The 25,689-nt window shown below is 40.8% G+C and overlaps 1 protein-coding gene across 2 annotated transcripts; it reads right to left on the bottom strand.

The window, feature by feature from the left end:
* Window positions 1-1,767: 1,767 nt before the first annotated feature.
* On the bottom strand, window positions 1,768-25,004 carry LOC144679820 (myosin regulatory light chain 2, smooth muscle minor isoform). Of its 2 annotated transcripts, none has more exons than XM_078540638.1 (4): window positions 24,684-25,004; window positions 5,005-5,206; window positions 4,023-4,184; window positions 1,768-2,785 (listed from the first exon to the last, which is right to left on the bottom strand). In XM_078540638.1, the coding sequence occupies exons 2-4, from the start codon at window positions 5,186-5,188 to the stop codon at window positions 2,613-2,615; spliced, it is 519 nt and encodes a 172-aa protein (XP_078396764.1). In that variant the 5' UTR covers window positions 5,189-5,206; window positions 24,684-25,004; the 3' UTR covers window positions 1,768-2,612. The 2 variants fall into 2 exon arrangements, with proteins under 2 accessions (XP_078396764.1, XP_078396765.1); XM_078540639.1 differs by lacking the exon at window positions 24,684-25,004 and adding an exon at window positions 6,448-6,469.
* Window positions 25,005-25,689: the final 685 nt, after the last annotated feature.

The raw sequence follows: 25,689 nt of genomic DNA, 5'->3' as shown, positions 1-25,689 counted from the left end.
AAAGATGGCCATTTGGGTAAATGCCAGCAGGCTGCCATGAAACTGTACTCTAGTCCCAAAGCAAAAAAGGGGCCATCCCATTGTCCTTGAGCTAAGGTGCTATGGTCCACTGTCAGTTGTCAACTCTAAGTGGCAAACCGAGGCTAATGGTGACCCAGAATAAGGTTGTGGGTCTCACTTCGTAAAATCTTGCAAACTATAATCAAATTAAAAACCTACAGCAGCAACTTCAATATAACAAAGCAGTATACTTTACTGTCAATCAAGACAAAGTTAATACTAATTAATATTGGGACAAGACAAGGTTCCTGGATGAAACACACTATGGGCCAAATTTTCTTACACTGTTTATGAACATCATATGAACAAGATTAGAAGTCAACATAAGGTCTTTATCATACACAACCCCCATTGCTTATAAATATATGCAGATGTTTGAACAGAGGATAGAGTTCTAGGAAAATAATTCTAATTTAACCCAATGTATTGCAGGCTCTTGCTTTTTACTCTTTGCCCACAACCTTGATGTATCTCCAAGGCACTAATTCAATGCTGGAAAATATATTTCTACAGGCACCGACTGCCCTCCTGCATTCTTCACAGTACATTTAACATTCACTTTGCAACCGAGATCAAATCAAATCAGCATGGCTGATGTCTGTTGATGCAGCATAACTAGTCTATCATTCTACTACAATGACCAAGGTATTTACCCACTGTGCTTATGGAAGTCCTATTGTTCACTTGTGAAAATTAGGCAGAATAGGATGCAGCTAAAAGGAAGTTAAGGCAGACATGAAGTATGACTCAGCAGCTGGAAGTACAGAAATACATTGGGCTGAGAAATTCGTTACCCATTCCTACAAGGGCTTCCTTTCAGCCCACACACAATGAACCAAGATAGTAAGAGGTGGTAAGCTGTGCTGTTAAAATGCATTCAAGAGATTAAAATGCATTCAAGAGATTAAAATTCCAATGTGGTGTAGACGAGGGTTGTGCAGACTTGATATTTCTAAAGCAGCTGTGAATAAATGACAGGTCTTTTAGCCAAATTTTCCCAAAACACAGGTTTGTGGCTATAAACTCCTACACAATTCATATTTTATATCTTTCCAAAGCAACAGGAAATCATTTGAATATTTCCTGAAAATTTATTTCCATTGCTGGAGTCAGTTTGTATAGTCTTTTTTAAAATAAGGGTCAGTTAAAAGACATTTAGCAACACTAAGATTATAAAACTTAAATTCTCAATATTGAACTTCATATGTTCTATGGATACGGTTCCATAGTCACCAGGCAGCTTTGCAACTAGACACCCAATGGACCATACTGCAGACAAACAACTATAAAAGCAAATGGTAGCAACCTAATGTTTGCTTTTTTTTCAGTCAAGTTCAGGCCTGCCCCATTGGAAGTTTTCCAGCAAAAGTGACCAGACAGCAATCAGCAGCAGGAACCTTAATTGTTTTCCTTTAGGTCCTTATCACTGAAAACCAATTTTGTGCTCTACCACTTCCTGGCAGAGATCAAGCTAACTCCACCCAAATCAGGAATGAAGTTTGGACTATTCTGGTCTATGTTGACTACCACACCATGCAATACATTTAGTAAGTAGAGCCGGAAATTAATCCAAGGAAGAATGGAGGAGGATTGTGATTACATCAAATCCTGGGCTTGTTTCAGTTTCAGTCAGTTTATCACAATGTCATTTAAGAATTGACTCAAACCCTTTAAGTAGCTGCCACCAAATGAAACAATTTAAACAAATTCAAATTAGAACTTTTATTTTTAAGTCAATTTTGATAACAAAGGACAAATCTGAACAGGATGTAAAGTATGATCAAGAATAAGGCAGAACATATCTACACCAATCTGCATAGTCACTAGGGACACTTTGGTGCTACCTTAGTCAAAGACAGGGAAAACTTCTGGATAAAATCTGCATATTAACTGAAATCTTGTCCTTTGGATAATTTTCCACTATACCTCAAGTTATAGCTTACTACTCTCTTCATACCCTTTACAATCATTCACAATTATTACCAAACATCACTGATTTGATGAGTATCTTATTTATATATTTTAACAAATATAGATCCAAGAATGGAAAACCAAAATAGACAAACATGACAACTCAGACTCAAACTTGCATATCGAATGCCATCACCACGATACCATGATCTCCAATGCAAAACCAACTCCTTTGACAGGACATATCCTCATTAAGGTAGTCTGAAGGGTATGTTATATGTTTTAGTTAGACAAATCAGGTATATTGATCAGAATACAAGTATTTGGACAATGTAGCATATTTTCCCTTCAGTCCTACAAATCACACATTGGATGGCAATCTTAAAAGTTTGTTATATGTTTAAAAACCTGAAACAAATTCTGACAAGGCATTTATTAAGCGATCTGTTTCTATATTTTTGTTCCCTGCTACTAATCTTCCCCTTACTCCAAATGTGTGCAAAGTGTGCCAACACGACTGGAAAATATATAAATAATGAAAAAAAAGCAATGTTTATTGGAGAGCCAAGGCATGCAATATGTTCCAATGGGCATAAATTCTGCAAAGTAAAAGAACAGGGTTTTTTTCTCCACAGTTTACATTAGTCATCTTTGTCCTTAGCACCATGTTTCAATATGCGAGTAAACTCAATATAGTTGAAGTTGCCCTTGGTATCAATTGGTGCTTCACGGAAAAGTTCATCCACATCTTCATCAGTGAACCGATCACCCATTGTCGTCAACAGATCTCTCAGGTAGTCTTCCTGGATATAGCCTGCAAAAGAGAACAAAGTTGCAACAGATGCTTCCACAGAAACAAAATTATCCCTGCTAGAATAGAAACTGTACTGGAATCACAAGTGAATGGTTAGAAATATAATAATTTTTTTTGCATACTGTGTCAAAAGTATAAAAGTAAAACTAATGCCAAATACAACACAGGGTGGTGCATAAGGGACCAGATGGTTTCCCACAAAAAACAGCAGGATTAATAATCCACAAAGAGACAGCTTCTCCTAATGGCAACATGATAAAGTAATATGGTTGGAGGGTTGCATGCATACTGTTCTGCCTCCCATATTCAGGGTTAGGGTAAGCAAGGTGAACAAATAAATGAAAAAGCAAAGAAATGCCCAACCATACGCTTTGAAACTGAAAATTTAGGACCCCAGGGAATTATAGTCACATTAAAATATAGAGATATTTAGCCAGAATTTGCTTTAGTCTTCACATTTCTACCCCCTTCAAATTTTTATCTTCTTTCCCCATCCAATTGAAGGCAAATCCTTTGGCTGGCACAGTTCATGAACTTGTTCATAAGGTAATTCTGTACATGAGCCCAGTGAGAATCAGCTGATTTATAATAGTCTAAACCTTACATATTCAGTCCCAGTCTTTTTGACTTGGGACTGAAGATGGGGCAGGAATTCCATCCACCACAGAGATACTCTTACCCACAGTTGTTTTTCCAGCTCTAGGATATTTACATGCTACAGCTTGAGCACTCCACAGTGAGGTCTTGGTTGGGCAAGGGGTGAAGTTTCCATTGAGTAGTAGTAACTGTTGAGCTGCTTGAATAAAAGTCTTTCCAGTCAGTACCTGATTCAGTACTTGCAGGCACATTTAAAATTCCTATGTCTACCTTTGAATGAAGGGCCTGACAGATAGCCCATGTAACACTCAAACTGGGTCTACACTAAAAAAATAACAGAATTATATGCACCCACCATACACAAACAGGCACAGAACAGCCACAGCTACCCTGTGGACAGAATAAAGCAGGAGGAGGATAGGAGGTGCATGCAGGGTACATTCCTAGCTCTGTTCATCCCAGACCCACTGAAAAACTAGTGAAATGGGACCAGAAAACCTAGACTCCAATATCTAGATGGGATTACTGAGGGCAGGAGTCACTGATGCCAATAAAACCATTAAAAACCTATTATTTTTCTGCCTGGTATCAGCATACCGAGGTCAACTGTAGCACTCCTGCAGTTTGACTACTTTCTTACCTGTTCCTTCTTCATCAAAGCACGCAAAGGCATTTCTGATTACATCTTCAGGGTCTGTCCCATTTAGCTTTTCACCAAACATGGTCAAAAACATGGTGAAGTTGATAGGTCCTGGGGCCTCATTCATCATTGCCTCTAGGTATTCATCAGTTGGGTTCTTTCCTGTAGAAAATTCAGATATTCAAAATGGCTCACCACTTTACATTAGAAGCATGGAGAGAAATGGTTCATCCATAATGCATAGGTTAGTATAGGTCACTATTAACTGCACTGGAAGAAGAGGAGAAAAGATTACAACCAAACTTCATACTGCTTCCAGGCATTGCTGCACAACAAATAAAGATTTTTTTTCTTTTGTTCTTTCATGGGATGTGGCAAGGCCAACATTTATTGCCCATCACTAATTGCCCTGCTAGGCCATTTCAGAGGGCATTTAATAGTGACACTGCTGTGGGCCTTGGGTCACATGTAGGTCAAGCCAAGTGAGAATAACAGATTTTCTTCCCTAAAGGACATTAGTGAACCAGATGGGTTTTTACAACAGTTAATGATAGCTACAGTCAACATTACTGAGACTAGCATTATATTCCAGGTTTATTAATTAGAATTTAAATTCCACCATGGTGGGATTTGAACCCATGTCCTCAGAGTATTAACCTGGATTACTAGTCCAGTCACATTACCACTACACTGTCTCCTCTATAAGATCATTCAAGTATCCATCAGCTCCACTCCTGAGATCAGTTAGCAGCAGACCAGGAATCTGCCTAATTTGTATGGTTCAGTTATTCCCTGGATAAATTAATTCTCCAGATTTCTATATGGAATGCTTTGAACATTAGCTGGATACAACGTTTGAGGGGAAAAGGCACATTGTACCTACCAGGGAAGGTGGAAAGCATTGCTCAGTATCTTCATTTTTACCGTTGACATGCATGCTATAGCAACCTTAACATATTTACAAGCAAAACAAACTAATTACCAAGCGAAGCCAACATGTCATGCAAATCCTCCTTATCAATGAAGCCATCACGGTTCTGATCAATCATGTTGAAAGCCTCCTTGAATTCCTGAATCTGCGACTGATCAAACATGGCAAATACATTGGAGGTTGCGCGCTGGGGGCGCTTCTTGGTGGTCTTTCCCTTGGCTCTTTTGCTCGACATGGTGGCTAGGTATTGTATCTATGAGAAAAACAGTTGAGATTACACACATTTTTGATGAAAGATCAACTTTAATCCCTTATGAATTCTGCCAGACCTACTGAGTGTTTCCAGCATTTTGGTTTGTTTTCAGATACAGGTTATGGTCTTTTCCAAAGCTATTTTTGTAGTGAAATATGCATATTTTCATTACTTAAAAGTTTAACATATGATTCACAAAATAAAATTGAAGTTTGTTTTCTAAGGGAAGGATGCCAAAAATGCTCAGTTTCAGGTCAGACCTCCATTCAGTGACGCAGGCACAAGGGAATGTAACAGAAATGCACAAAGTACAAGGAGGCATTTATACATCCTGTCCCCAGCTTCATTTATAGAACTCTGAACTACCTTCCTTCTTGGCTGGGGACAGCATGTGGCACAAGGTAAAGTTTCTCTTTCTTGAAATAAAAGGAAGCTCAAATTTGAGATTAAAATTTTAGGGCTGAAGTGAGTTTTGTTCCACATCTCTCATCTGGCTTACCCACAAATTTTACTAGCACAGTTGGTGCTTGTAGAGATTACATGTGCAAAATGTAGCACAGACCTGAAACAATTCTGTAAAGTAGGAAAGAGTTACACAATCTTGGTTCTGTTCCATATTAGGACATTATTCAGACTTGAATAAATTATCTAGATGATTCTGAAACTTGGCGTCTATAGAGCTTAACAACCAATACACAGTGACTGCGTATCAAGCAATGACAGGCAAACACCAATCAACTTTATTTGAACAAGGATCCAAAACAGCAAGAGAGAGCAGCACTTTATGTTGCTTCCAATGTACAGCTAGGTTGGAAGTTAACAGCACTGGAAAGTTAAGGGTGGTGGAGAAGAAAGGCACTCAGAAGCAATAGAAAGTTTGTTTCTGCACATGGTAGCATTCTGGAGACATTCTTGGCCTTAGCCACTAGTTGGTTGAGCAACCGCTGCATATCAGCCACACAGCAGCTTTGCTATTATGAGCCTGCTCACATTTAAGTGAGGAAATCACTAGACATAAGAGCTAGCTTTGAGGCATCTGTAAAAAAAAGTGAAGTGACAGAAACCACCCCACAATAATAGTTGCAAGAGAAGTGACAGCCAATAATGTAGTAAATTCTTTCTTGAATGACTTGTCACTAGAGGAAGCCCTACTACCTGCCCAGCTCAGGGGGCCCCCTAGTGGTAAGGAAAAATGCAGACATTTCAAACCAACAATTTTGGTTCACAGGATTAATGAATACCTGGAACAAATTGTTTGATTTCTTCAATACCCAAGCTTCCTAAAAGTGACTGTACCCTGTGATTCATCGATTATGAAATGCTTTGTAACATCCTGGCAATTTGAAAGGGCAATTGAGTGTATAATTTGTTGAGGCAGACTGCATTTGCAATATTTTCAAAATCTAACTTTGAGGGGAAGACAGGCAGAGGTTCAAGCATGAAACCATTTTCTGCAAGTGATTTTTCTCCAATACTACATGTTTTCAGTAAACCTTTCAGAACATTACCAGAGCTATATTTGTAGCTCCAAGGAGCTTTCCCATGCATCAGTTTACCCATTCTCATGCAGGACAAAGTATAACACTTAATGTTTCAAAGACTTAATTTGGCTAAAGTTGTCTTATATCTAAAGAAGTGTGTTCTGTAGGTTATATAGCCTTACTCTAGAATCTACTGGAATGCAAAATCTTAGTTGGCCCTAAAGTCAATAAGGGGAATTTTTTTAAAAAAAAGTAAAACAGTAAAGATACAATATTTTGGCTCAAATACTATAAACTCCCTTGCCTAAAGGGAAGTGGTGAAGCAACCACAGCCAAGTTGCAGTTAAAGATGGATTCCAATTTATAAATTATGTACATTGAGAATTCCAAGTAGAATTTATTCTAGTTTAAACAAGTCTAGTACTATAGTAGAAAAATGGCTGTCAGAAGGAAGCTAGGACTGAACACATCTGGATATCTAACAAAGTGATAACAGTTTACACAGAAGACCATTTATCTGATTATATCAACTGGCCCTCTGTCAAAGTTAATTCCACTGCTAGTGATTTCCAAGACCTCATGTTACTCAAACATTCATTAATTTTCCCTAAAAACATGCAATCATTGTGGGACAGGCCTTTCAATTAAACAAGCAGTCCTCCTACTAGACTAAAAATATATATTTGTAAAAACAGAACAAACTTGTTTTTAAAAAACACCTTTCATGACTGTAGAATGTGCCTTGACATTTTGTAGCCAATTGCTTCTGAAGTGTAGTAATCATTGTTTCAAAGGCATATACAGCAGAGTAAAAGCCCCACAAACAGCAATTAGAGAAAATGAATAAAGAAAGTCATGTCTGTGATGGGATTAATGTTGGGTCAGACATTAGCAAACCTCATGTACAGTGAACACTGCCAAGCAATCTTTACATTTTCAGTCAAGATGATAAAGTACCTTGGTTTGTCTATCAAAAAGATACAGTACTCCCTTAAAACTCCAGCTTGGACTACGTGCTCAAGTACTAAAGTGGAGGTAAGCCCACAATCTTCTGGTTAAAATGGAAGTGCATTAGCATCAAGCTAAAGCCAATACTTCAGTAGGAATTACCCGAGTCAGAAGGCAAGACAAGTCCAAGGGCAATCTCAATAAAAATTTGCTGGTTTCCTTTTGACATTAACCCCATTATTAACAAAAAAACTTTCTCCCATAAAATAACCCATGAGTTACTGCTCAGTATTCATGGCATATTTGACCTACCCCCTTCCTAGCCTTAGGGAGGTCACACATGGCCAAAACCACTCAACGACACAATCGCCACTCTTATGGCCAACACTAACAGGAATACATCTTCCAAATAGTAGGCAATTATTTTGAAGATTTCTGCAGACCATGTGGGAATTCCTGTCTGGGCCAGCATTTATTGTCTATGCTTAATTGCCCATGAGGTGATGGTGAGCTGTTGTCTTGAACTGCAGCAGTCCCTGTGGTATAGGTACACCCACAGTGCTGTTAGACGGGGAGTTCCAGGATTTTGACCCAGGGACACTGAAGGAACAGTGACTTGTTTCCAAGTCAGGATGGTGAGCAGCTTGGAGGGGAACTGGCAGGTGGTGGCATTCCCATGCATCTGCTGCCCTGGTCCTTCTAGGTGGTAGAGGTCATGGGTTTGGAAGGTACTGTCGAAGGAGCCTCGAGTTGCTGCAGTGCATCTTGCAGATGGTATACAATGCCAAAACAGATTACCACAGTGGCAGCAATGTTAGTTGGAAGGATAATTGTTGGCCAGGACACTACAGAAATACACTGCACTTCAAAGTGTCATGGGATCTTTTACATTGACCTGAGGGATGCAGACAACTTAGTTTAACATATTAGATGGCTGGCACCTTCCAATGGAGAAACATTCCCTCACTACATTGAACTGTCAGCTTGACTGAACATATGACCTTCTGGCTCTGGCAGGAGTATTACCAATGAGGTAAGTAATTTTCACCTGGAAAATCCTAAGGAAGCTACTTAAAGCTATCAAAAAACAAAAACACAAGCTTGCTTACAATAAGATCTGTGCTAGAAATAAAAATGAATTCCAATTCATAAAAGTTGCCACATGTGTCCATTTTGTTTACATTGGATAGATCAAATAGTTATGGACTTGTGGCTTTTAAAATTGGCTTGTACAGAAGGAAGTTTCACCAGATTGCAGGAAAAAATATGTATAAGGATTAACAAAACTGCAAGGAAACTGGAGGCATTGAATTTTTCAAATTCCTTTTCAGAGGACAAAAAAAAGTCAAGTTACCTATGGACAAAATGATCAGGGCAGAAGCCATTTGCCCCCTCCCCCAGACAAGGTATTCATTTTCACTTTGGGATTCCAAATTATATTTATTGAACTTGGATCAGTTAACTCCATGAATTGCTTAGAGGAATAAGTGATAAGACAGTGCTGCCAAAGTAGGCAGTCTTATGGAGAAGTGAAAGGTACAGGATGACTAAAGTTAGAAATACTTTAAAAATGCAAGCACGTCACTGCATATAGCATGTTAAGATTTGTGTTGTCAAGGCCTTTCAACAGACAAACATTTGCAAGTAAACTTATTTCCCCAAGTCCTAAGCTGGGGAAGCCAAGTTTCTAGATCACTTAACAGTTCTATAGTAATCAATTTAGAAGTTGCAATTTTTTGACTGAAAGGTTAAACTAATGGCCCATCTGTTCTTTCAATTGAATGAACAGATTGCATGGCAATTGATTCAAGAGCAGAAAGCTCTGCTGTTGTCCATATGTAAGCAAGAGCAAATTACCTGATCATTTCTCAATTTTCCAGAGCAAGATACCACATACAATCAGGTTGCTGTCCTTGCCTACAAAACTACTGCTACTTCAAAAGTAGTTTATAGGCGTGAAAGTCACTGAAAGCAAACTTGTTCTTTCAGCTTTGTCTTTAACAATGAAAAGCTTTCTGGTCGATTACAATTAGGCCACTCCATTTAAAACATTTTCCTTCATTAACAAAAATTCTTCACCACCACCAAGTATTTCCATTCAAAAGCAGACCACAATCTGTTTCTAGCTGTCAATGCCAGATGTGGTCAGTAATAAGTTATGACCAGGTCAACTCATCTTCTAATATACTTTTCTTAAAAGCAGATGACCATCCTCCAACTGTGATTCATTACAACCGTTGGGTGTCTACTGGAGACCTTAAAACAACTCACTTCCTAATTTATTAACTCAGCACTGGTGGAAGGGGATAAAAAAAAATGAATCCTGCCAAAAGAAGCCGAAATGGGTAGCCAAGGGAAAGGGAAAAGAGCCGACATGCAACACTCTGGAGATTGAGGCAAACAGGGATTCTGAGGAATTGTAGTCAATGCTAGAGATATTTACCATCCATTAAACTATTTTCATTTAAATGACAAGTCCATACACAGGGCTGGTTAAGTGTTAAAACTATTCAATTGAGGGGCCACCACAGCAAACCTCAAAAGCAGTCTTCACCCATAGTTCATTCACATTTCCATGCAAGTTCACTGGTTACCAGCACAGTAACAACCTTGGTCACTGTTCTTCCATTTGAAATATATTTCACCACATTTCTACTTCTCTTTAGTTCTGGAGTCATACGGACTCAAAACGTTAACCCTGTCTTTCTCTCCACAGCTGCTGTTAGACCTGTTGAGTTTTTCCAGCAATTTGTTTTTGTTTCAGATTTCCAGCATCCGCAGTATTTTGCTTTTATCGTAGTTATATTCTTGATCAGTTTGTGGGATCACAGCTAATTACCAGCCTCAAGTGAGATGAGATCAACTGAATTCATCCAGAACTGTTGCATGCATCCAAGTTCTGTTCATTGCCTGTGTGACTGACCTACATGGCCTCTTGTTCAGGCAACAGCTCAAATTGTCAAGAGCTGGTTTTTAGATCCCCTCCATGCTATGCTCTCTCCCAACTCCAACCTGCTCCAGTCCGACATCCTTCCAAGATTTGTGCTCCTCCAATTTTAGGGAGGTGGTCACACCACAGATTAAGAGCAGGCAGAGGGGGAATGGGTGACCGCCAGTCTGGTAATGCAGGAGTCCCAAGTCAATCTTGCTCGCTAACCACTTGCTGTCCTGAGGGATGAATCAATGAATGGCTATCACTCATTTTATTTCGCTGAAACAGGTGCAATATGTGTACATGTCCTGTCTGAAAGAACAGGCCCTGTGTATTAATATTCAATTTCCAGAACATGCAAATACCTTTCACTGGTTCAATCCTCAGGGCAATGCCTTGACAATAGTCAAGCTGGCTGGTTTAAAATCTCAAACAATGCTAAGCAGTTAACTGTCAGTCACCATGAAATGGTGTATTCTCCATGGCAATGCCTCTACCAGACTCCACTTGCCAACCAATCAGCACTCTTCTCAGTATAAAGTTGTTACTTCCCCTGGGATCAGTGGCAACTGGAATTTAATCCAGATAAAAGTGTGAGGTGATGCACTTGAACAGGACAAACAAGGCATGGGAATACACGATGAATGGCAGGACCCTGGGAAGTACAGAGGATCAGAGGGACATGGTGTGCATGTCCACCAGTCCCTTAAGGTAGTGGGACAGGTAGATAAGGTGGTTAAGAAGGCATATGGGATACTTGCCTTTATTAGCCGAGGCATAGAATATAAGAGCAGGGAGGTTACGCTGGAACTGTATAAAACGCTGGTTAGGCCACAGCTAGAGTATTGTGTGCAGTTCTGGAATCCACATTATAGGAAGGATGTGATTGCACTGGAGAGAGTGCAGAGGAGATTTACGAGGATGTTGCCTATGAGCTTTAGTTATGAGAGATTGGATAGACTGGGGTTATTTTCCCTGGAGCAGAGGAGATTGAGGGGGGACATGATTGAGGTGCATAAAATTATGAGGGGCATAGATAGGGTAGACAGGAAGGAACTTTATCCCTTGGTGGAGGGATCAATAACCAGGGGGCATAGATTTAAGGTAAGGGGCAGGAGGTTTAGAGGGGATGTGAGGAAGAATTCTTTCACCCAGAGGGTGGTGGGAATCTGGAACTCACTGCCTGAAAGAGTGGTAGAGGCAGAAACCTTCAACATTTAAGCATTTGAATGTGCACTTGCGATGCCATGGCATACAAGGCTATGGGCCTAGTGCTGGAAAATGGGAATAAAAGAGTTAGGTACTTGTTTGACTGGCGCAGACTCGATGGGCCGAAGGGCCTTTTTTTGTGCTGTAGGCCTCAATGACATTGGTATTCTTGCGATTGTCCTGATGAGTGCAAGACAAAAAGCTTCGACAAAATGTCTTTTTTCAGCAATACTCAAGTCCTGTGCCACCCAACTATAAATATACATTCCTCTAAGACGAAGACCCAACAGGAAAGGTGAATCAACTGTGGTTAACAAAAGTTAAAGATTGCATTAGATCAAAGGAAGTGGCTTATCAGGCTGCCAGAAAAAATGGTAAACCTGAGGATTGGGAGCAATTTAGAATCCAAAGGAGGACCAAGAAACAAAAGAAAATATGAATGCAAGCTAGCAAAAAGCCTAAAGGTAGACTGTAAAAGCTTATTTAGGTATGTGAAAAAAGATTAGAGGAGACAAACATGGATCCTTTACAGGCAGAGACAGCAGAATTTATAATGGAGAACAGGGAAGTGGCAGAGAAACTAAAATTACTTTGTGGGTGCCTTCAGAGGAAGATACAGAAAGTCTCCCAGAAATACTAAGGAACCAAGGGACTTGTGAAAATGAGAAATTGAAGGACATTAGTATTAAAGAGGTACTCTCGAAAAATTAATTAGATGGAAGGTTGATAAATCCCCTGGACTAGATGAGCTACATCGCAGAGTATTGAAGGAGGTGGCTAGAGAGATAGTGGATGCATTGGTGATTATCTTTCAAAATTCTAAAGATTCTGCAAAAGTTCCTGCAGACTAGAAAGTAGCAAATGTAGCCTCACTGTTTAAGGGAGGAAGAGAAAATAGAACTACAGGCCTGTTTAAGAGGTCAGTAGTAAGGAAAATGTTAGAATCTATTATAAAGGATGTGATAACTGGGCACTTAAAAAGAGATGATATGATTGGGCAGAGTTAACATGAATTTATGAAAGGGAAATGTTTAACAAACCGGTAGGGAGTTTTTTTTAGGGTGTTACTTGTTGCGCAGATAGGACAACCAGTGGATGTGGTGTATTTGGATTTTCAGAAGGCTTTCGACAAGGTCCCATACAGGAGGTTAGTAAACAAAGTTAGTGCACATGGGATTGGGGTAATCACTACTCTGGATTGAGACTTGGGTAACAGACAGAAAGCAGAGAGGAGGAATAAACTGGTCATTCTCAAGATGGCAGGCTGTTGCTAGTGGGGTGCCGCAAGGATCAATGCTTCTATATATATAAATCTATACATAAAGGATTTGGATATGGGGACTAAATGTAATATTCAAATTTGATGCTAAAACTAGGTGGGAATGAGAGTTGGGAGGAGGATGCAAGGAGACTTCAAGGGGATTTGGACAGAAGTGAATGGACAAGAATATAGATGGAATATAATGTGAATAAGTGCTATGTTATCCACTTTGGTAGCAAAAAACAAAGGCAAAGTATTTCTTAAATGGTGAGATTGGGAGTGTTGATGTCCAAAGGGACCTGGGTGTCCTCGTACATGAATCACTGAAAGCTAGCATACAGGTGTAGTGAGCAATTAGGAAAGCAAATGGTATCACAAGGGGATTTCAGTACAGAAGTAAAGATGTCTTGCTGCAATTGTATAGCCTTGGTGAGACCCCACCTGGAATATTATGTATAGTCTTGTCATCTAAGGAAGGATATACTCGCCATAGAGGGAGTGCAACAGAGGTTCACCAGACTAATCGCTGGGATGGCAGGATTGTCTGATGAGAGATTGAGGAAATTGAGCCTGTATTCTCCAGAGTTTAAGAATGAGAGGTGATCTCATTGAGATATACAAAATTCTTAGTGCGTAACAGGGCAAATAGGATGTTTCCTCTGGCTGGCATGTCGAGAACCAGGGAACAGTCTCAGAATATGGGACAGACAATTTAAGACTGGGATGAGGAAGAATTTTCTCACTCAGAGGGTGGTGAATCTTTGAAATTTTCTGCCCCAGAGGGCTGTGGAAGCTCAATCATTGGGCATGTGCAAGACAAATAGATTTCTAAATACTGATTGAATAGCAGACAGGGCCTGATGGGCCGAATGACCTACTCCTATTTCTTATGTTCTAACCTCTTGTGCCTTCAATTGTAACTGCTGCACCTTCAGCTGCCTGAGCCCTAGAATTACTCTCTCTTTTTATGGCACTCCATAAAATGTACCTCTTTGACCAAGTTTTTGGTCACTTGTCCTAATCTCCTTGTGGATCAATGTCAAATTTTGTTTGATAACACTGAAGTATCTTGGATGTTTTAGCAGTTTAAAAAAGAGCCAAGTTGTTTGCCCAGAAAACAAATGAATTTGAAAATTGGACTGTTGGCAGATAGATTTGCAAGGTAATTGATAATCAATAATGAGAGCAGTTGATACCTATATTTCAGCAGCTCAGCTAGTTTTAGATTACACGTGTTTAAGGTTGGAGCAAGAAAAACTGTGATAAAAGGCATTAGGTTTGAGCGAGTTTCTTTTAGAATATGGCTAATTTTATAATGTATTACATTCTCCAAGGGAAGATTCAACAACATTTTTTCAACCTCAGGATATCTAGTGAAACCCCAGCACAATGATCCAGTTCTCGCTTCGCTCGTGTTCAAGTGAAAATATCATCTGCCTTAACCAAGAATGACAACTGCACATATCTCCAATATTACTTTGTTACAAATCATGAAGTAACTAACTCAAAGGGTCAACAGGAGTAACTGCTTCCCTCCCTCTCCCCAACACCTTTGGCTTCAGTTTTTTTGTTGTGGCCTTCCAGAGAATTGTTTTCCACTCAAACAGTGTTAAGAAACTAAAGCTTTTGGCTGCATCACACTCTTAGAGCAAAGTCCTTGCAGATACCAGCCAAAATTCTGAATGAAGTTTACAAGAAAACTGTTCAACATAGCACAAAATCAGATTTGTTACAGAGTGGGAGGAAGCCATTCAGCCTGTTGTGCCTGCACCAGCTCTCTGATAAAACAATTCACTTAGTGCCATTCCCCCATCTTCTCCCCTTAACCCTGCACATTTTTCAGAGAAGAATTCAATTCCCTTTTGAATGCCTCGATTGAACCTGCCTCCACCATACTCTGGGAGTGCATTCCAGACCCTAGCCACTCAAAAAGCTTTTCATGTCACTTTTCTCTAAGTGTGATGCAGCCAAGAACTTTAGTTTCTGAACATACTTGACCCTGTTTAAGTGGAAAAAAATTCTCTGGAAGTGCACAACAAAAAAGTGTTACCTTAAATCTGTACCCCCTCATTTTTGATCCTTTTGAGTGGGAAGTTTGCTCTCTTTCTACTCAGTCCAGTCCCTTCCTGATTGAGCATCTCTATCAAATCTCCTCTTCGGACTGTTTCTCTTGGAGAAAAGGCTAACTTCCCCAATCTATATCTTCATAGCTGAAGTTCCTCATCCCTGGAACCATTCTTATGAATCTTTTCTGCAATCACTCCAATGTCCTTACATCTTTCCTAAAGTGCAGGACCTAGAACTAGACAACACTCCAGCTGAGGCCTAATCAGTGTCTTATACAAGTTGTGCAGAACCTCCTTCTCTTGTACTTTAGGCCTCTATTAAAGTCAAGGATACTGTATGCTTTAACCGCTCAACCCGTTCTGCCATCTTCAATGACTTATGCGCCCAAGCATTGTGATCTGTGTGGGTAGAGTTGAGGAACCGCAAAGGTAAAAAAACCATAATGGGAGTTATGTACAGGCCTCCGAACAGTAGTCAGTATGTGGGGCACAAGATACACCAGGAGATAGAAAAGGCGTGTAAGAAAGGCAAGGTTACAGTGATCATGGGGGATTTCAATATGCAGGTAGACTGCAAAAATCAGGTTGGTTGTGGACCCCAAGAAAAGGAATTTGTGGAATGTCTACAAGTTGGCTTTTTGGAGCAGCTTGTGGTGGAGCCCACTAGGGAACAGGCAATTCTAGATTTAGTGATGTGTAATGAGGCAGATTTGATAAGGGAGCTTAAGGTGAAGGAACCCTTAGGAGGAAGTGACCATAATATGATAGAATTTACCCTGCAATTTGAGAGGAAAAAGCTGAAATCAGATGTAACAGTATTACAGTTGAATAAAGGCAACTACAGAGGCATGAGGGAGGAGCTGGCCAGAATTGACTGGGAGATGAGCCTAGCAGGAAAGACAGTGGAACAGCAATGGCAGGAGTTTCTGGGAGTAATTTGGGAGACGCAGCAAAAATTCATCCCTAGGAAGAAGAAGCGTACTAAAGGGAGGACGAGGCAACCATGGCTGACAAGGGAAGTCAGGGACAGCATAAAAGCTAAAGAGAAAGCATACAATGCGGCAAAGAGTAGTGGGAAACCAGGGGATTGGGAAGCCTACAAAGACCAACAGAGGACAACTAAAAAAGAAATAAGGAGGGAGAAGATTAAATATGAGGGTAAACTCGCCAGTAATATAAAAGATTGCAAGAGTTTTTTTAGATATACAAAGGGTAACAGAGGCAAAAGTGGACATTGGGCCGCTGGAAAATGACGCTGGAGAAGTAGTAGTGGGGAACAAAGAAATGGCGGAGGAACTGAATAGGTACTTTGCGTCAGTCTTCACAGTGGAAGACACGAGTATCATCCCCAAAGTCCAAGAGAGTCGGGGGTCAGAGGTGAGTATGGTGGCCATTACCAAGGAGAAGGTGCTAGGAAAACTGAAAGGTCCGAAGGTGGATAAATCACCTGGACCAGATGGATTACACCCCAGAGGTCTAAAGGAGATAGCTGAAGAGATAGTGGAGGCGTTAGTGGTGATCTTTCAGGAATCACTGGAGTCAGGTAGGGTCCCAGAGGACTGGAAAATCGCTAGTGTAACCCCCCCTGTTTAAGGGAGTGAGGCAAAAGACGGGAAATTACAGGCCAATTAGCCTGACCTTGGTCGTTGGTAAGATTTTAGAGTCCATTATTAAAGATGAAATTTCAGAATATTTGGAAGTGCATGATAAAATAGGGCAAAGTCAGCATCTCTTCATTAAAGGGAGGTCATGCCTGACAAATCTGTTAGAATTCTTTGAGGAGGTAACGAGCAGGTTAGACAAAGGAGAGCCAATGGACGCTATCTATTTGGACTTCCAGAAGGCCTTTGACAAGGTGCCGCACAGGAGGCTGCTCAGTAACATAAGAGCCCATGGTGTTAGAGGCAAGGTACTAGCATGGATAGAAGATTGGCTGTCTGGCAGGAGGCAGAGAGTGAGGATAAGGGGGTCCTTCTCAGGATGGCAGCCAGTGACTAGTGGAGTTCTGCAGGGGTCAGTGTTGGGACCACAACTTCTCACTTTATACATTAATGATCTAGATGAAGGAACTGAGGGCATCCTGGCTAAGTTTGCAGATGATACAAAAATAGGTGGAGGGACAGGTAGTATTGAGGAGGCGGGGAGGCTGCAGAAGGATTTGGACAGGTTAGGAGAATGGGCAAAGAAGTGGCACATGGAATACAACGTGGGCAAGTGTGAGGTCATGCACTTTGGTAGGAAGAATAGAGGCATAGACTATTTTCTAAATGGGGTGAGAATTCAGAAATCTGGAGTGCAAAGGGACTTGGGAGTCCTAGTCCAGGATTCTCTTAAGGTTAACTTGCAGGTTGAGTCGGTAGTTAGGAAGGCAAATGCAATGTTGGCATTTATTTCGAGAGGACTAGAATATAAAAGCAGGGATGTGCTGCTGAGGCTTTATAAGGCTCTGGTCAGACCACATTTAGAATATTGTGAGCAATTTTGGGCCCCGTATCTCAGGAAGGATGTGCTGGCCCTGGAGAGGGTCCAGAGGAGGTTCACCAGAACGATCCCAGGAATGAAAGGCTTAACATATGAGGAACGTTAGACGACTCTGGGTCTATACTCGATGGAGTTTAGAAGGATGAGGGGGGATCTGATTGAAACTTACAGAATACTGAAAGGCCTGGATAGAGTGGACATGGGGAAGATGAGGAGGAACAGAGATGAGGAGAAACTTCTTTAGCCAGAGAGTGGTGAATCTATGGAATTCATTGCCACAGAAGGCTGTGGAGGCCAGGTCATTGAGTGTATTTAAGACCAAGATAGATAGGTTCTTGATTGGTAAGGGGATCAAAGGTTACGGGAAGAAGGCGGGAGAATGGGGTTGAGAAACTTAACGGCCATGATTGAATGGTGAAGCAGACTCGATGGGCCGTATGGCCTAATTTCTGCTCCTATGTCTTATGGTCCTATGCTCCTGCACCCCCATTATATATTGTCTCTTAATGATCTTCCAAATGAATCATTTCACTTTTATTCGTTCATGAGATGTGGGTGTTGCTGCTAGGCCAGCATTTATTACCCATCCCTAATTGTCCTTGTTCAGTCAACCATATTGCTGAGAGTCTGGAGTCACATGTAGGCCAGACCTGGTAAGGATGGTAGATTTCCTTCCCTAAAGGACATTAGTTTTTACTATTGACAATGGTTTTATGGTCATCAGGCTTTTAATTCCAGATTTTTTTCAGACTATTGAATTCAAATTTCACCATCTGCCATGGTGGGATTTGAACCTGGGTCACCAGAGCATTACCCTGAGTCTCTGGGATACCAGTCCAGTGAGAATACCACTCTGCCACCGCCTCCCCATATTCAACTTCATCTGCTACTTGTCCACCCAACCAACTTGTCTATGTCCTTTTGAAGTTCTACACTATCCTCCTCAGTTCAACGTTTCCGAGTTTTGTATCATCTGCAAATTTTGAAACTATGCCCTGAACACCAAGGTCATTAACTTACATCAGGAAAAACAAGGGTCTCAACACTAACCCCTGGAGAACTCCATTACAAACCTTCCTCCAGCCTGAAAAACATCTGTTAACCACTAGTTTCCTGTCACTCAGCCATTTTTAAATCCATGTTGCTACTGTCCTGTCCTATTCCACAACCTATAGCATTTCTCCAAAGCCTGTTGTGCAGCACTTTACTGAAAGCCTTTGGGAAGTCAATGTACACATCAACAACACTGCCCTCATCAACCCTCTTACCTCTTCAAAAAACTCAAGTTAAACAAACACTATTTTCCCTTATTAAATCACATGACTTAATTTTGTTCTGAATTATTGTTCTGGGAAGTGTCCCCACTACTGAAGTTAAACTGACTGGCTTGCAGTTACTGAGCTTATTTTATACCCTCGTTCAAAAAAGGTATAACATTTACAATTCTCCAGTCTTCTGCAATCACCTGAGCCAAGGAAATCTGAAAAATTATGGCCAGTGTCTCCAACTTCCACTTATTTTCCTCCGTGTCCTTGAAGGCATCTCATCCGGTCCTGGTGCTTCATCAACTTTTAAATATAGAAAGTCTAATACCTCTTTATCAATTTTAAATCCTCCTATTTTACCTTGGTCGTGGTAGCAACATCTTCATTGGTAAAGACAGATGCAAAGCATTCATTTAATGCCTCAGGTATTCCCCGCGTCCTTGTATAAATCCCCTTTTGGCCCCTAATCAGCCCTACTCTTCATACCACCCTTTTATTAGTCAAAGCTTATAGAAGATTTTGGAATTCCCTAATGTGTTAGCTGCCAGTTTCTTTTCATACTCCCACTTTGTTTCTTTATTTGCTTTTTTATTTCCCCTCTGAACCTTCTATATTCAAGCTGACATTTGTTGTAAGCATACTTTTGCATGTTAATCTCCATCTTTTTCGTCATCCAGGGGGCTTGCTCTGGGGATTTGTTTACCCTACCTTTCCAGGGAATATACCTTTAATGTCTCTTCTTTGAAGGTAACTCATTTTTCCTGCAAATCTTTGATTCCAACTTATTTGGCCAAGATCCATTCTTACCCCACTGAAGTTGGCTTTCCGCCAGTTAATTATTCTTACTTTGGATTGTTCTGTCCTTTTCTATAGGCATCCTAAAACTTGATAATGATCACTGTCCCTTATATGTTCTCCTGCTGATACTTGGTCGGCTTGGCCCACCTCATTTCCAAGAACCAAGTCTAGTAATGCCTCCCCTTGGACTGGAAACTGTAGAAAACTTGTCCGTACACTCCTAGGAACTCTTGCCGGTCTGCCCTTTTACACTGCTACTATCCTAGTCTATATTTAGATAATTGAAACCCCCCATTAAAATTCTTGGACCTCTAATTTCCTTGCAAATGTGTTCCTCTACATCCTTTCCACTAGTTGGTGGCCTATACCAAGCAATGTAATTGCCCCCTTTTTGTTCCTTAGCCAAATAGACACTGTCCTTGACTCCTCTGGGACAACATCTTTCTCCAGCACTGCAATGCTCTCCTTAACACCACCACTCCTCCCCTTTTCTTTTCCTATCATTCCTGAACAGCTTGTATCCAGGAATATTTAACACCCAGCCCTGCACTTCCTTGAGCCAGGTCATTAAGCAGACTTTTCAACACTATGACCTCCGGTACTGAAGGATCACCTAGCTTTTTTTGGAGGAGGTAAACGGAGATTAAAGCCACATTCATGGCTATGCTTAATTTATGCCTTCCATAATTCCACACTATTTCTTTTAAACTTCAAGGGTACAAAACAGGGATCATTTGCTTGTTGAAAATTACAGCATGTCCCCTCATCACAAAGAAGGCAGAGAAGGCTTAGCTACACAGGCAGACATTTAAAACAAATCAAGCTAAGAACTGGAATTTCAGATCGAAAAGGGCAAAAAGCACAAGGACTGAATTTTTTAACTATAAAAACAGCACAATTTTCACTTTTCTACTTCATATTTTAAATCCCATATAAAGCATGTCAATGCTAAAACACATTCAGCACAAATGTGATAGGTAATAGAATACAGTGTATATTCCACATGTCTATAAGTTCAAAGTAAAAACTCATCAGGTCCCTCCCTTCATTGCTGTTTACTTTTCCCCTTTACATAGTTGCGTCGTTCTCTCCACCTTCCCAATGCACAGCTAGCGTAATTACAAAACTTTTAGTAGATACAAATATACCTAAAGGGTGGTCTTAGAAACTAACAAGGTTGTCATGAGCACTAAGAATAATCTATTCTTAATATTGTTTATATATTAAGGAATGATTTAACAGAGAAATGGGGTGTGATTTCCTACAAACAGCAGAAGATCAACAGCAGATGCACGGGACCACCACCAAAAAGCTCCTCTCCAAATCACAAACCACCCTGATTTGAAACTACATTGCTTTTTTTCACTGTCACTAAGTCAAACTCCTGGAACTCCTTAATAGCACTGTATATACCTACACCACAGGGCTTCAGAAGTTCAAGAAGGCAGCTCACCACCACTTACAAGGGCAATTAGGGATGTGCAACAAATGATGTTGTCAGTAACTCCACATCCCATGGAAGAATAAAACTAAATTCAATAATCCCAGCCCTGTTAAGAATCATGGCACATAGGAAGCTATTCAGCCCATCACAGCTATGCTGACACCCCCAAAAAAATGCCCGTCCCTTCTGTTTCCCCATAGCCCTGCGTATGCTTGAATATATCCAATTCCTATAGAAAAGACCATTTAATCTGTTTCCATTGCCCTTTCACGCAGTGCCTTCATTGAGCTGCCAAATGTATTATTGTGTTAAAGCTGCCATCCTGGTTACTGCAGGTTCTCATAACAGAAACATTACTATACACAAACAGCTGCACATTCACAAGTACTAGTCAGTATCAGATGTCCATCATTCTACTCCAACTTGAACAACCACAATGTATTCTTAGGCCTGACTAATGCCAAAACTTTTTTCAAACAGTTTACACATGTAATTTGCTGAATTAACTTAGTTGTTTTTTTCTCTAGTTTTTTCTTCCTGGACAAAAACCTGGCTATAAAAGAATCAGCAATACTATTTGGGGCCACGTGCAAATACTGACAAACTTAGTACAAATATATACATCTTGTACTTTGTTAAAGGAAATAAACAGGAAAATGCAATTTCATGCCTAGCCTCTATGAAATTGGCAGCTTAAGGCAAGTCTTCTTTTCCTCCTCCCCAAGCTCATCAAATCTTTGAACAATATGCTATCAAACTCAAGTCACCTGTTACTTCAGCAAGTGTAACAATTCTTCCCTTCTTTATCTTAGGAAGAATGATAGTGAATCCTATACCTCCCTACCCTACCTGATTCAGCACTGAACAAATAGGGGATTATTGTGTCTACCTGCTCAGCCATTTACTATTTTAGTTAGCTAATCCAATGAGACAGTTAAGGTAAGTTTGAAATCTCTTTTACATTCAAATATAAGACCATAAATTTTTAGTATACTATTCCAGGTTGTGGAAACATATGATAAAGTTCCAAATATTCCTTTAACATGTAATCACACAAAACTGGAGACTGCGCATGCAACCCAAGTGCATAGATGAAATTTTGTTTTACTCGATCACCACTCAAGTTCTTTTCCCACCCCTTCTATAAAAGGTAGATTCTAAGATGGGCAGCTGTAGGTCTTTAGCACTGCATCCAAGTGGCTATTTTCCATACAAAACCAGAAAGTATTGCCCAACTGGAGAACAGCTAACTAGTGACTAAAAACATCAATGCAGCCAAAGCTTATTCTTAAGTTAATAAATGGGAAAACATCCATATGTGGTAGACACTGATAGCAAGTAACGAACCAAACAGTTAACCTTATATCAGGAACTTTGTTGCAACCGTAGCTATTGTTTCAGCACAATCTACAGCCTAAGTAATCATGCTTCTCTTTAAGTAATTAGGGATTCTAGCAATTTTTGGATTCAAATAGCCAAACAAATTTGCATTTGTAAAGAACCTCATTATAATGCTTAATAAGTATTAGCAAATCAGGCAATCTCAGCTGACACGACTATAGCAAAACCCCACAAACAGCAAATGGGAAGAGTGACCAGGTGGCGGCTGATAAGGGTGCAACAGAGCTCTTCGTGGAGTGCAATGGATCTTTTACTTCAATCTAAAATCATAACAGGCTGACAAGATCAGGATTTAAAATATGCAATTCAAAATACAGCAACAACTTAAATTTAAACAACATCTTTGATGTCAGAAAAAAATACTTAAGGCACTGCACGGAACCATTAAAAATAAGCCCAGGGAGGCCAGTGAGTGTTTGATGAAAGGGGTGGAATTTAAATAGGGTCTTAGGGGGAAATAAGAGAAATACTTGGAGATAAAATTCTAAAGCTTAGGGCCTAAACAGCAAAAAGACAGTTACTAAGTCAGGTGTAAAGGATGTGCAAGAGGTCAGAGCTACAGTAAGAGTTCAGAGGTTTGTAGGGTTTTGAGAAGGTTAGAGGTGACCATTTTACACTCATGGGTTTGAGGGGAGGGGAGCCAATGTAGGTAGTAGCACATACTTTTATAAAGTCAGAGTTATACAGCACAGAAACAGGCCCTGTCTCTGTGCCAGCCCTCAACCACCTATCAATTCTAATCCCATTTTAAAGCACTTGCATGCTATGGCGTTTTAAGTGCTCACCTAAATGTTGAGAGGGTTCCAGCCTCTACAACACCCTCAAGGCAGTGTTCCAGATTCCAACCACCCTCTGGGTGAAAAAAATTTTCCTCAAATCCCCTCTAAAGCTCCTGCCCCTTACCTTAAATCTATGCCAAAAGCAAAATACTGCAGGTGCTGAAAATCTGGAACAAAAACAGAAAGTGTTGGAAAAACTCAGTAGGTTTAACAGCATCTGTTTCGAGTCCATATGACGGACTAGCTCTGAAGAGTTATAGAGACTCGAAACATTAACTGTTTCTCTCCACAAACGCTATTAGACCTGCTGAGGTTTTCCAGCATTCTGTTTGTCTTAAATCTATGCCCCCTGGTTATTGACACCTCCACCAAGGGAAAATAAGTTTCTTCCTATCAAGCCTATCTCTGCTCCTCATAATTTTGTATACCTCTATCAGGTCCCCCCTCAGCCTTCTCTGCTCTAAGGAAAACAACCCTAACCTATCTCTTCATAGCCTCATCAATGCAATACACTCTGTACTTGTCAAAGATTATAACAGCAGCACATACACATGCACACCAAGTCAGGGTTCATTCTATGTAGTTACTGCTTTTGAAAAGTTGTTTACTTTTGGCATAACCTACAATAAAGGCCTGCATTTATATAGTACTTTCCACAACCTCAGGACATCCCAAAGGACTTGGCAGAAAAGTGCTTGGCTGAGAAGTAGTCCCTTCCCTGCACTCTCAGAAAAAAAGTGTAGTCACTGTTGTAATGTAGGTAACAATGTAAGACTGAGAATATTCAAGGTAAGACAGCAGCATTTGGTTCAGGCAATTTCATAACAGTTGCATCCCATGATTGCTATACCAAATTTCAGCCATTATCTCCTTTAGGAGATTTTACATATTTGAAATCGCGTTTGGAAAGTTTTCAAACACCAAACATGCCAAGACTTTATTAGTACCTCAGTTTTTAAAAAAAAATATTGCTCTTACATCAAACTATAAGACAGACCCCTCCTCGAATAAGACGCAATGGCGTCTTTGCACAGGAGATACCAGTTTTCAGAGCTGCAATTTAAAAACTTAACTAATTTATGAGCACCCCGTTAACATCCCCTTCCGTGAAAAGTGCACCTTGAGATTAGAAGAGATAATCTTCTTAGGGCAGATACAACAGCTGTAGGACACTATAAATTAAGTTTGCGGTAATAGCGACTTGAGCACCACCGAGCCAGCGGTGGCTGCTTCTGCAGCGATTCCTTCCCTGGGGCCCGCGGGCCTCGCGCTGCCCGGGCCTCCCTCCCTCCCTCCTCCACACCCCAAAACCCCGGGCAGGTAACTGCCCCGCTCCTACTACTCAACACGCCCACACCTCCAGCTCTCAGCGACCACCACGGAATAAAGGACGAGGGGTGATCTTCCCTTACCTCACAGATCTGAATAACACTCGATGTCTCTGTAACTTCCTCGCCACCGCCGCCCTACTTCCCTGATAACCATCAAAACCTGGGGCAACCGCCGGAAATAAACCCCACCTCATCCATCACAAACTCTTCTCCAAAGGAGGGGGGGGCAATTTACAGAAACATGGCTCAAACACAATAATACTGACATAGAGACCGGTCCCAGCCTGAAGGGATACTAATACTATTATTAACTAATTTCATTGCACATCTATCTAAAATTTTAAGATTAACAGCGCCGTTTGTTTGTTGACATGTGTCACGCAGTCCCCCCCTCCCCTCTCTATTGAAAGTGGTAGAGCCAATGACCGGACCAGTTTGACATTCCTGGGGTGTCACGTGTGCGTGGAGGCGCGCGAGACATTCCCTTATTAGGCGGTGGAGCGGAGGGTTTCCTGTGCGTCAGCGGCGCTGGGAGGCTGCATGCCGCTTGGCTGGGCGGAATGTCTGTGAATAGTGCGCGGACTCATACAGCGTTACGGGGCTGCTGGAAACAGAACGATGATGGGTGGCGCAGTCATTTCATTGGGTGCCAAGGAGGAGCTGTACTGCCCAGTATAAGTATTCAGTCATGCAGATTCAGGGAGGATAGAGACCGCGGTCAGTTTTGAACAAGTCACCATCTCCCGAATTTCACTGTCTCAGAAACCTATTACATTTCTTTACTCCTTCAGTTCTGAAGAAAGGTCATTGACTTGAAGCATTAACTCTGTCTCGGTTTCCACAGATGCTGTCTGACCTGCTGAGTATTTCCAGAATTGCCTGTTTTTTTACTTCGGATTTCCAGTATCCGTAGTATTTTGCTCTTGTCCCAAACTTTATCTGCCTTCACTGCTGTTTGTCTTTAGAGGTGCCCTTAATTTAAACGATAAGGACATACTGCATTGCCTCAGCGCCATCAGACAAAAACAAGCTTTGTCCTGGGGAGAACTGCCCTGAACGGCTGTCTCTTGCTATACAGTTAATTTCT

Source organism: Cetorhinus maximus, chromosome 4 (assembly GCF_964194155.1).
Source record: "Cetorhinus maximus chromosome 4, sCetMax3.hap1.1, whole genome shotgun sequence".
Classification (NCBI taxonomy): domain Eukaryota; kingdom Metazoa; phylum Chordata; class Chondrichthyes; order Lamniformes; family Cetorhinidae; genus Cetorhinus; species Cetorhinus maximus.
This window is presented reverse-complemented; position numbering and strand designations above follow the sequence as displayed.